At 44.8% G+C, this 11513-nt stretch overlaps 1 protein-coding gene across 3 annotated transcripts in view; it reads left to right on the forward strand.

Annotated features, from left to right (window-relative positions):
* Window positions 1-11513, forward strand: part of SAP130 (Sin3A associated protein 130) — a 38683-nt gene that overhangs the window by 5142 nt on the left and 22028 nt on the right. For all 3 annotated transcript variants that reach the window (XM_019503715.1, XM_019503718.1, XM_019503716.1), the window contains exons 2-11: window positions 596-712; window positions 2156-2391; window positions 3619-3777; window positions 5000-5111; window positions 5929-6053; window positions 7355-7479; window positions 8244-8394; window positions 8576-8666; window positions 8900-9004; window positions 11193-11334. In XM_019503715.1, coding sequence (XP_019359260.1) covers window positions 601-712; window positions 2156-2391; window positions 3619-3777; window positions 5000-5111; window positions 5929-6053; window positions 7355-7479; window positions 8244-8394; window positions 8576-8666; window positions 8900-9004; window positions 11193-11334 — 1358 coding nt within the window. In that variant the 5' untranslated portion in view covers window positions 596-600. The remainder of the gene's footprint in view (window positions 1-595; window positions 713-2155; window positions 2392-3618; window positions 3778-4999; window positions 5112-5928; window positions 6054-7354; window positions 7480-8243; window positions 8395-8575; window positions 8667-8899; window positions 9005-11192; window positions 11335-11513) is intronic.

The raw sequence follows: 11513 nt of genomic DNA on the forward strand, positions 1-11513 counted from the left end.
AGTGAAAATGTGAATTGAGGTAGTCAATGGGTGACAGACAGGTGGCGGGAGGGGGTAGCGGCTCCAGGGCGCGGGCCAGGCTCGGGCGGCGGCGCCCGCGGGGGGGTGGAGAAATGGGTGGGTCGGCTATGGCCCGTGCGCCGAGGCTGGGCGGGCGCAGAGAGGCTCTGCTCCGCGCACTGCCTTGGAGCCCTCCGGCGCTTTGCCCGCCCGCGGCCGCGGCGCTTTATTTCTGGGGAACATCCGGGCTCTGCGCGTCCCTCACAGCAGCGCCGCTGGGAGGGAGCCGAGCGCGGAACGCCGACGCTGATTGGCCGGCAGTTTCCCCTTTCATCATTGGCTGGTCTTCTCATGAGGTCCTAGCCAGGCAGGGGTGTTCATTGGCTGGGGCGCGCTCCCGTACGCCTGCCGCGGATTGGCTCGGGTGCTACCGCGATCCCGGATTGGCGCAGGGCTCAGAGTGCCCTCAGCTCCTCGGCCAATGAGCGCTGGCGCTTGCGCCCGGACTGGGGGAGAGGGGGGGTTCCCGCTTGGTGCGGCGGCTCCGGGATTGGGACGGGGGTGGGGTCGCTCTAACCGCGTTGTGTCCCCGCAGGGGTCATGAACTCGCAGCAGTTCCCCCGCTCCGGGGCCCCGCCCGCCGCGCTGGCGCAGCCCCCGCCGCCCATCCCGGTCAGTAGCGCCGCCGGCCTCATCGCCCCCGCGAGCTCAGGTGAGACGGGACAGCGCTTAGGGGCGGGGGGGCCGCTCGGGGTGGCCGGAACAGCATCGCCCGCTCTCACAGCCACAAGCAGCCGCCTTCGTGAACCTGCCCCCAGGGATCGTCCCCGCGCCCGGAGCTGCCTGTGCAGAGTGCAGGCGAGGTCATGGGCAGTGGTTGGGGCCGGCTGGGCTCAGGCACCCACTTGCTGGAAGAAGCTGAAACAGTCCATGCCCCTGAGTGCAGCAGGCTCGGCCAGGAGGAAGACGGAGCAGCCACCCTGGCAGAAATTAACCAGGAAGCGGAGGGATGCCAGGGAAGGGAAAAATCTCTAAAGTGACCCCAATTAGCATCAACTGTGTCTATGTCAAGAGAACCCACCAGGTACCCAGAGGACACTGACACTTTGAAAAGCACCTTGGGGGCATCAAGTCATTAACAAATTGTTCTATTAGAAAGTAGGGGTTTTTTTAAATGGCAGCGCCTCTTACTTACTAAGTCAAACTATGTCAGATGGTTTTTAATCCATTTTTAGAAGCATTAATGTTCTAGTCTTTCCATTACGCTCATTTCTGGGTCTCGATATTGTTCTGAGCTCTGTGCTGACAAACATTTACTTCCCCTCCCCGCTCCCCCTGTGGAGCTCACTGGGAAGTAGGGATTTCAGGACCTTCCTAACTGGTTTTGCTACACTGTTGGTGCCTTCATCAGAAATCACTCAGATCTCATGCAGTAAAATGGAAATAAGTGTTTAGAGCATGTAAAAATCTAATAATGCTAAGAGACTGAGACTTATGGTGAGTATAAGCTATGGGATGTAGGTTTTGATGGACTCATAAACAGAATAAAATTTACAACATTTCAGCTTTTTGTTTTTCATGTCATCGTGAGCTGAAAATGAGAGAGGATTCCCAGTCTTAGCCAGTTTTATCACCGTCAAGATCACAGTATTGTATTAAATGTTGTAACCTTTTGCTTTGATACCTGTGATTACTTGGGTCCAAACTTAGATAACTTGTTTAATAATTTTGTGTTAAAAAAAATAACAAAAAGTCAAACGTTGAATCAATGGCATGTGGCCTTAGGCACTTGCCCAATGGTCTGTAACAGTTTATTTGGTGTTCAAAATGCATTTGATCACTTTTAAGGGAAGTTACAATCAGCTGTTTATCTAAGTAGACTGATTGTGCCTTAAGGGTGATTTGGAGGACTGCAAGAGTCTCCCCCTCCACACACACACAGAGGATTGCTCATTTTCTGAAGACTTTAATTGTTGGAGTTGCATTTGTCATTCAAGGATTAATAAATTTCTCCTGTCCAGGAGCTTTGAAATAACCCTGCTTTGCTTTTAGCACTTTGTTTCTAGGCTTGTGGGTAAGAATCAATTTCTTACTTCAGTTTCTTATTTCATAGCCCCTTTGCTCAGAGTTTCTTTTTTTTTTTTTTTTTTATTAGCAAGCGATGAATCTAATCGAGAACCAGAAGTTGCTCCCAGAGACCATGTTGGCTCTGGTGGCTCTCTCCAGTCTCGTGAAGAGAAGCAGGAACCAGTGGTGGTCCGGCCGTACCCACAGGTTCAGATGTTGACTCCGCACCATACCGTGCAGTCTGGTGCTCCAGTTACAGTGACAGCTCCTCCAGCACATTTGACTCCAGCAGTGTCCCTTTCCTTTTCAGAAGGACTTATGAAGGTATTGAGGAGGCTCACACTTAAGAGGGGGGAAGTTGAAGGAATGACAGAAGAGTAAATTCTTTCTTAGCAATCTCAACACAAAGTTAACTTCAGTTGTATTTTTTTGTTTTGTTTTTTGTCCACTAGAAAGTTCTTCTGAATGGTCTTGTCTATGCGATTCTTCTGTGCTTTCTTCCTGACTATATGCCTCCTTGGGGGGTGCTGGGGTCTGCTCCAGGTAGAAAACTGGTGAAAATCTCTGAGCATTAATTTGTGGCTTTTCCATGTATTTTGTTTCCTAAGTCAAGGATGATCTAAATCAGTTTATGAATCCCCTTTTGTTCCTGGATGGGAGGGAGGAAGAGTAAAAATGATGCACTATAACATTTTGAAATCAAGACAGTAAAATGAAGATATATATAGAGCAGACCAGGTGGTTCTTTCTTCTTGACCGAACCCTCCCTACAAAGGAGATCTTTGTGAGGAAAGGCGTTGACTTGAGAGATCATAGTCAGTCTTCTCTTTGCTTTATATTGATCTGAGCAGGAGAGAAGAAATTGTGTAGAAACACCAAAGGGTAAGGTGGGAAGGAAAAGAAGTTACTATATTTTCTTGCTTACAACATGGCTTGAACTAAAATGCAGTCTTTGTTTTTGAAAGACAGTATGAAGAAATAAAGATTGCAATAAGTAGCAGCAGCAGCTAGGGAGCTGAGCCAGCTCCTTTTTCTGCTCCCTCTGGATTGTGTGCAGACTTTTATTTCTGCCGAGTCAAAGCTTAAGTAGCAGAAACTATTTACCATATTTCCTTGGATGTAGTGTGCACTAAGATTTCCAGCAGCTGATTTCTGTGGGGGAAAGTTGCATGTTGTATATGAGAAAAATAAATATTAAAGAAACCAAATGAGCCAAGAAGTTGATTTTGTGTTCTCTGGCAATTTGATCAGCGATTTATAAAGTTGTGGTAGTAACCAGGGTTCTGCTGTACAAAAGGGCTATCTGCATAAAGAGACATGGCAAGGTTCTTGCAGCCTCTCTCATAAAAGTGGAATGGTCTTTACTAGCCCCTTCTTACTTCACCCCTCCCCAGCTCAGACTCATATCTCTGCCCAGCTTGCTAGCAAACTGTCTTCCTTTCTACGTTGTGATTGGGGGGGGGGGATTTCTGCCTCCTTGTATCGAACTGCCACTTGTCATTTATAGCAAAAAAGCACGAGTTACAGCTAACTTGCAAATTTTTCTTGCAGCCTCCTCTGAAGCCCACCATGCCCAGCCGGCCTATTGCTCCTGCTCCACCCTCTACACTGTCAGCTCCTACTAAGGTCCCCGGACAGGTTACTGTAACAATGGAAAGCAGCATCCCACAGGCCTCAGCTATTCCTGTGGCAACAATCAGTGGACAACAGGTTTCTTTCTTCTTTCCTTCCCCACCACTCCTTTTTTCCATTCAGCAAAGTGAGATGCTTGTGGATAATGTACTGCATCCACTGTCAGAAAATCAACACAGGAATTTTGGGAGTGAGAGGAATGCTTTCATAATCACTTCCAGAATTACTGGAGAAAGTTTGGCAATGGGGCAGATGGTCCTGCCAGTGCATTAGAAACATAGAGAGAGGTGAGGAAAGGGAGACAGGGCCTCAGTCTGCCAAAACTCTGAGCAGATGACTCTTGCAGTTGCATTGCTCCATCTAGTTAACAGATTCAGACTTACCAGAACAAAGCATTGTTCTTTCTGCAAAGTTTATGCTATCATTTACTCTGTAAAAAGCTGCAGATTTTAACCAGATAGTTTGAAAGAGCCAATAAGATTGTAGTACACTGACCTGCTGGGAGTCTGAGCTACAAAAGTTCTCTTCTAGAGCTACATCTACTGAACTTTTGTTTTAAAAACTACCAATATCACTGCTTCACCTGTGGAAGTTCTAGAACAAATTGGTTACAGGATGTTTATTGCTGTATTATCAGAACAAGTCCAGACAACATGTTGCTGACAACAGGTCTGTCCTCATGCTTTTGTCATTGTTGGCCTATGCTAGACCAACAGTGGGAGAATTTCTGTAAGCCCTTGATATAGACTGATTGGGGTGTAAATGCTTCAGTTTTTATCATGGTGTAAAGACCAAAGCCTAATCCTTTTTCAGCCTAGTTTTCCTAAAACTACAATTCTAGGCAATTAAATAGTAATAGATTGGCATGACTCATTTTTTTCAGAAATGTAGATCTTTAAGATAGTAGTTAACACTGTCTAGGAATTTATACCAATTTGGGGTGGCCTTCGTACTGCTTGCTTGGTTCCCATATTTTCCTTGAGTCTGCTGAGGAGGACATGAAGCTGTCTAACACGATGACCCTATGCAGAAATGCCAGCAGTTGGCACATGGCAGGGACCTGTAGTAGTTGATGAAAATATATGAGTTTTCCACAGGAAACAGGAGGAGACAGCAGCTTCATCAAACAGAAATGTCTCTGAATTCTCTTATTTATACTCTACACTTCCTCTGCATGCTCACTGAAACTCTTAGATGTGGCTGGCTGCTGGTTCTGATATTTTTGTGCATCCCATCAGCTGTTAATGTGACCTTTTCCTTGGCAACACTCTTTATTGGGATCCTTTCTTCTACCTTGCAGGGACATCCTAGTAACTTGCACCATATCATGGCAACAAATGTTCAGATGTCAATCATCCGAAGCAGTGCTCCCGGGCCGCCTCTGCACATTGGAGCATCTCACTTGCCCCGAGGTAAAGTCACCACTAACAACAATAATAATGGCTCTAGTACATAGATACAGAGAGGCTGGGTCTATACTTCTTTCCATTAAACTATTCACACAGGTACCACTTAAGCTATTGAGACTGGCCGGCATTGTAGGCAAGGCCTCGGTTGGCTGCTAGCATTTTGAGCACTGGGTTTTTTTAAACCTCTCAGATTGAGCTGCATGACAGTACTTACAGTGGCGGCAGCCGTCAGCACCTGTTCTGCTCTAGCATGATAGTTTCAAAGCAGTGAAATACTTCAGGGAAACAATTCCTAGTTGAAAAAGGCTTGTTGCCCACAGTGTTGGTGCACATTACAGATGTCTCATTAGTTTGGCATAGCAAACTGGGCAAATTGCTGAACTGTAGGCATGGATTGTACTGTGATATTTTAAAAATATCTTTAATTTATTGTTCATTTATGTTTTTCCCCTACACTTTAGCAAATGCAGGGAGGCTTATATTAATCAGCAGACCTCTTTCTTACACACCAGTCTAATATTCAGGCTACTTGAAGTACTCCTACTCACTTAATTTCCATTGTTTGAAATAGAAAAGGCTGGGATTTATAAAAGAATAGTATATGCGTAACAAATGGGACAGTAACGCAGATGGTTTAAGTGGGGAAAAAAGCCTGGAATCCTTCCAGAATCTCAAGTTTTTTATTGTAAAACTATTGAGCAATGTCACTTGAATAAAAATTGAATGTTTAAAGTGAAGCAAATCCTACAGTGCCTCTGCTGTAGTCCCCATTGAATCATTTGTACATATTGTGTGCTAGCAAATTTGCTTTTTTGCTCAGGTGCGGCAGCTGCTGCAGTGATGTCCAGCTCTAAGGTGACGACAGTCTTGAGGCCAGCTTCCCAGTTGCAAAATGCAGCTACAGCTCAGCCAGCTGTTCAGCACATCATTCACCAACCAATCCAGGCAAGTAGTTGGGCTGTATTGCAGACAGTAGTACTGTTCATCCAGAGCTTTTCCTGGCTTTAAGGGTCATCCATCCAGAATGTAGTTTGCAATTTGGTATTTACTGGATTGGGGGGCTAGGGCAGCTGTTCCTCTTGATTCTGTTCCTTATAATCCAGTGTCATGGTGCTTGCATTGGAACCATCATGCAAAAAGTTCTGGAGTCATCTTTAGTCTTGTTGGGTGGGAAATCTGACATGTCCCCAAAATGCTTAAGGCTTGTGGAGGAATCCTTATCTAGGTGTATATGACAGCTATATTTAAAGCCCTAGAACCCTGGCATTGTGTTGTACTTTTTAATTTATACTTTACTTATAAATTGACTTGAGCCAAATACTAGACCAGAAAATATTTCTGAAATGTTTGTTCATATAAATTTCAACCCAGATACATGTGTATGAAAAAAAATGTGTGTTATGGAGGTGTCTGTGCAGCTCTTTTACTAGGACTGGATCAAAGCTCAGGGTTAAAGCAAATCTAAAATCCCCACATTTTACATTGGACAAGGTAAAATATGTTGGAGAGTCCCAGTTAAATCTCCTTTGCAAGTCTGTTGGTAGAGCAGATTATTTTTGGTAATTGTGAATGGAAATTGTTGGTGTTAAAGGATATTTTCTAACAATCTTAAAGTTCACTGCATCATTGAAACAGCTTTAACATAACTGGTCCTCTGGCTGTTTTTGATCACTGACTGTTGCTCATGCTTGTGCTGTGGAAGTCTGATCAGAGCTTCTTTGGAGCTCACAGAAGACAGAAGGACTTGGGAACTTCTTAGAGCAGGGGTTGGCAACCTATAGTACATGGGCCAAATGCAAATCATGGATCTGGCCCATGGATATGGGTCTTCAGGGGATTTGGTGGTGGGGACATTGACTGTGGGTGCTCTCTTCATGCCACTGCAGAGACAAGTGTCAGCAGGGTCCTAGAACCCAGCCATCCTGCCGCCTCTATCCTGAGGTGTATGATTCTGGCTCACAGCTGGAAAAGGTTGCCTAACCCTGTCTCAAACTTCCAGAACTTTATGCTGAGATGCAGAAAAATTGGTTTTAGCAAAATATTTGTCAGCTTCTGTCTCTACATTGTTTCGTTGTGAATGGAGAGGCAAGTATTTTTGTGGGTGATAGCTTTTATTGGACCAAGTGCGCAGACCCCTTTTGCACACTTCAGTCTAATATTCAGGTTTAGACAAGCTTTTGAATGCAGTGCATTCTTTAGGTTACCTTCTGGTCATCATCATGAATGTCTTTCATTCTGCTCACTAGTCTCGTCCTCCTGTAACAACTTCAAGCACGATCCCTCCCGCTGTAGTAGCAACAGTCTCGGCCACAAGAGCTCAGTCTCCAGTTATTACTACAACAGCAGCACATGCTACAGAGTCAACCCTCAGGTAAACTCTAAGAAGAGTGCCTTGCAGGGCCCTAAAATGTCATACATTATCACAGACAGTATATGGTTGCTGGTATTCAGAATTGATATTGTTATGAATAGGAGATGATGGATTGGAGTTGAAGAGATTTTTTCATCGTGGTCCATTTGATCTCGTAACTGAATGAGTCAAGTAACTGAAATTCTGTTGTCAGTGGCAGAGCTAAATTACTTTGTAATACTAGACAAGTCACTAAACTTTTGTCACAGTTTACTCAACTATAAAACAAGAATGATAAGTCCTTTAATGTGTTCTGTTCTGTAAATGTAAAGGACTTAAATACTAAGCATTATTTTCTGTTCTGGGTGAAGAACATCTAACCGGTAGCTCACTGACTGCCTTGTTTCTCAAGCTGTTGAGTTTATTGGTTTGCTTTGGGAGCTTGTGACTAATTCAGTTCCATTTTTGTATTGTTGTGTGTGTATGTACACGATATATCTAAATGAATATTCAAGTATTCTAAATGTCTTTTGTGGAAAAATGTAGCTTGTTTCTCTGACATAAATGGCGGCATTCTTCCAGTTAGGGATATGTAAATGTACACTGACAATAATAAAGTGCTCACTTCTACAGGTGTCATCACTGTGTTAACATGCACCTGATAGGAATGTAGCCCTTGAAGAGGAATGGACTGAGGCTGATACCTCCCTTCACCTCTGGTTTGTTTAGTGTCCAGAAACTTAAACCATTGTTACTCCTCTGAGGACATGCTTCTCTTTTTCTAGTCGGCCAACTCTGTCTATCCAGCAACATCCACCTTCTGCACCTATTAGTATTCAGCGCCCTGCACAGCCGCGGGACACAGCAACTCGGATCACCCTACCTTCTCACCCAGCTATAGGGACACAGAAACAGCAGCTCCACACGATGGCTCAGGTGAGTGTCAAGAGATAAGACAAGAACAGTTCTTTTCATACTGCTTTCCAACATCCAGCCATGACATCTTGATGGCCCAGTGTAAATTCAGGACAGAATTTCAGGTTGGCGGTATGTTCTTTGGAATTGATTTTTAAATCCATCAAGTGTAAAATGTACTTCTGAATTTTTTTCTGTCTAGAAAACCATCTTTAGTACTGGCACTCCAGTGGCAGCAGCAACAGTGGCACCTATTTTGGCAACCAATACCATTGCCTCAGCTACCACAGCAGGTGACTATTCCTTTTTTTCCCCTTACTACTTTGAAAAGATGAAACCTGACTATGGATGGCAGAATGTCTTTGTTTTTTTCCTTACTAATCCTGTCCTTAGGATGGGGGATGTGTTTTGTGGGGGAAGGGGATGCCTGGGTAGAAACTGGTATATATTGGTTTGTTCATTTTCCCTTTCTCAGATTGGGCTGATGTAGCAGCAGAGAAATCTTAAGTGTGTCTTTCTCTTTCAGGTTCTGTCTCTCACACCCAAGCGCCTACAAGTACCATTGTCACCATGACAATGCCCTCCCACTCTTCCCATGCCACTGCTGTAACCACGTCAAACATCCCAGTTGGTGAGTGATTACAGTTGTAAATGGAATGTTTGTAATTCAGCTGACATCTTTATTTACATGCACATCCCGTGTGGTCTGGGTGCATCTCTGCATACCTGAAAACCAAATAAGAGAGAGGTTCAATTCAAATGGGGGAAAACAAATGCATAGATTTAATGTGGCATAATATTTACTTTTAAGTTAAAAGTTACAGTTTAATTATTAGTTTCTTCACATGGGTCCTTATTACACAGACCTCCTGTGTTTCACATCTTGTAGCATGATTGCAAGGGCCATAAATGTGTCCACCTTGTTTCACTGACAAAGGAAAGGAGGAACCTTACTGTTGCTACATATTTTGGCTGGAGCACAGTCCCATTTGACTAGTGTGCACATTCAGGCATAGATAACTTAGTCAAGCTTGTCCCCTAGCACTGCTGTGGAACTTGGCTGCGACATCTGTCTTCAACAATACTGCTGACCTTCAGGTTAGAAAACTGCCTTCAGTTAAGTCTTAAGAAGGAATTGCTGTAAAACTAGAGCACTGCAATTCTGTTATAGTTCTTATCTAGTTTTATCCTAGAACCTATCTTGAAATGTAGCTATCTGTTTCTCTGTGCAGGGATGGAAAATGGTAATATGAGATGTTTCTTCCCTGAGGAACTGTTTATAACTGAGGCAAAATCTCAGCTTTTGAACAGCAAAAAATCCAGCATCCAGTATACCATTTCTTGTTTGCTTTGTGGTCTCATATTTTACAAACAAAGAGGATGGTTATCAAGAACATCAATAAATACCGAGTAGTAAATGAACAGCAAACTTTTTCCACACTGATTTTTGCCTTTGAATTTATTCCAAAATGTCTATTTTTATCCATTTATCTCTGGAGGGGGTTGTAGCTTTTTGAAAAGTCTTCCTGTCCAATAAAATTCTGGGAAGTGAAGAGTGCTCTTCACACACTAATGCTAGCTGGAGAGTTCCTTAGTTCCCCTGTATTTGGTTTGCCTTCTCAAAAATTTGTCCCTTGCTTTCTTTTCCACCATTTAGTTTTTCATTCTGTCCTGGTCTAGTCCTTTGAGCTTTTGGGGTGGGAAGAGGGGCATCCAGTTATGCAAAATTAACCAATTCAGGAATCAAGGTCACTTAATTTGACCTATAGCTGGGGCGTCAAGCATAAGGCCCACAGGCTGAATCCAGCCCAGAGAGTTGGGTCTAGTACAGGGGTTCCCAACCTTTTTAGGCTGAGGACCGGCAAACCTCAGACTAGCAGTGACTGGCATACTCTGGGCAGGTAGCCAGCTGGGCTTCAGCATGCCGGTCACTTCCAGTCCATGGTTTGCCAGTCTGTGGTCACTTCCAGTCCAGCAGCCAGCCCTCAATGACTGGCAGCCAACCCTTTGCAGCCCAGCACTGAGCTGGGGCCCAGGGGTTGGGAACCCCTGATCTGGTCCATAGACTTTTGCCTTGACTTTGGCTGTGATGAAGGACCGACCTCTCTGTGGCAGCAGCCAAGTACCTGCAGCCAAAACGTGCTGCATTGTAGCCCCAACAGCCAGGCACCTGCAGGCTTCTTCCCATGGTGCTGCTGAGATTGGAGTGCTGCAACTTTTGCCCAGGTACTTTACTGCCACTACAGGAAGAAGCCATGGTGCTGTTGGCACTCTAGCTCCACAGCTCATGCTGGCATGGCTGCCAAACACCTGAGCAAGACCAGCAGTGATAAAGCCCTTGCAGCACTGGGAAGCCCAGCAACATGGCTTGTTTCCACAGGGCTGCCAAACATCCAGGATGCTGGGCCTCTTCCCTCTTGGACCTGGACTGGCTGGAGTGGGGAGTACTGGGAGCATGGAGTTGGGGGGGAAGGGGGGATGTCCATGGGTCCATTCCAGCCTGCAAGGCTAGTCTTACACCATTCATCCAACCTGTGGATTGTCCCACACCATTTTTGTAGCCCATGGGGCCAGACAAGTTTCATGTCTCTGACCTAGAGCATAACGTATTTGTACATTTAGAGCCCAGAGAGCACCTACAATGAATCAGTAATAAAACAGAATTGTGTCTTGTCATGCTAACCCATCCTTCTGTGCTGTAGCATGATCAATAAAAGGACACTAACCAGTTCAGCCACTTGTATTTCAAGCTTCCTTGCACAGTGTCTGTTGTCTTCTTTCTTTGGATGTGATTTGGTTCCTTATTTTTCTTTATGTAGCTAAGGTGGTTCCCCAGCAAATCACACACACTTCTCCCCGGATCCAGTCTGATTACACAGCAGAGAGAAGTAACCTTATACCCATATCTGGACACCGGGCATCTCCAAACCCAGTAGCAATGGAAACCAGAAATGACAACAGGTAAGAGGGAAGACTTCTGTGAGTGAGTAGTTAGATCTTAGGGGACCTGGCTACTTCTCTAATTGACATTTGTAGTACATGCAGAGAAACGTGATAAAACACCTTGGTGAGCTTAGCTAGCCAGAAGTGTCTCTAAAGTTATGTCTACACAGTGCGAGTTGTAATTGCATTAACTGTGT

Source organism: Gavialis gangeticus, unplaced genomic scaffold, assembly GCF_001723915.1.
Source record: "Gavialis gangeticus isolate Ggan-Ray unplaced genomic scaffold, GavGan_comp1, whole genome shotgun sequence".
In the NCBI taxonomy this organism is placed as follows: domain Eukaryota; kingdom Metazoa; phylum Chordata; order Crocodylia; family Gavialidae; genus Gavialis; species Gavialis gangeticus.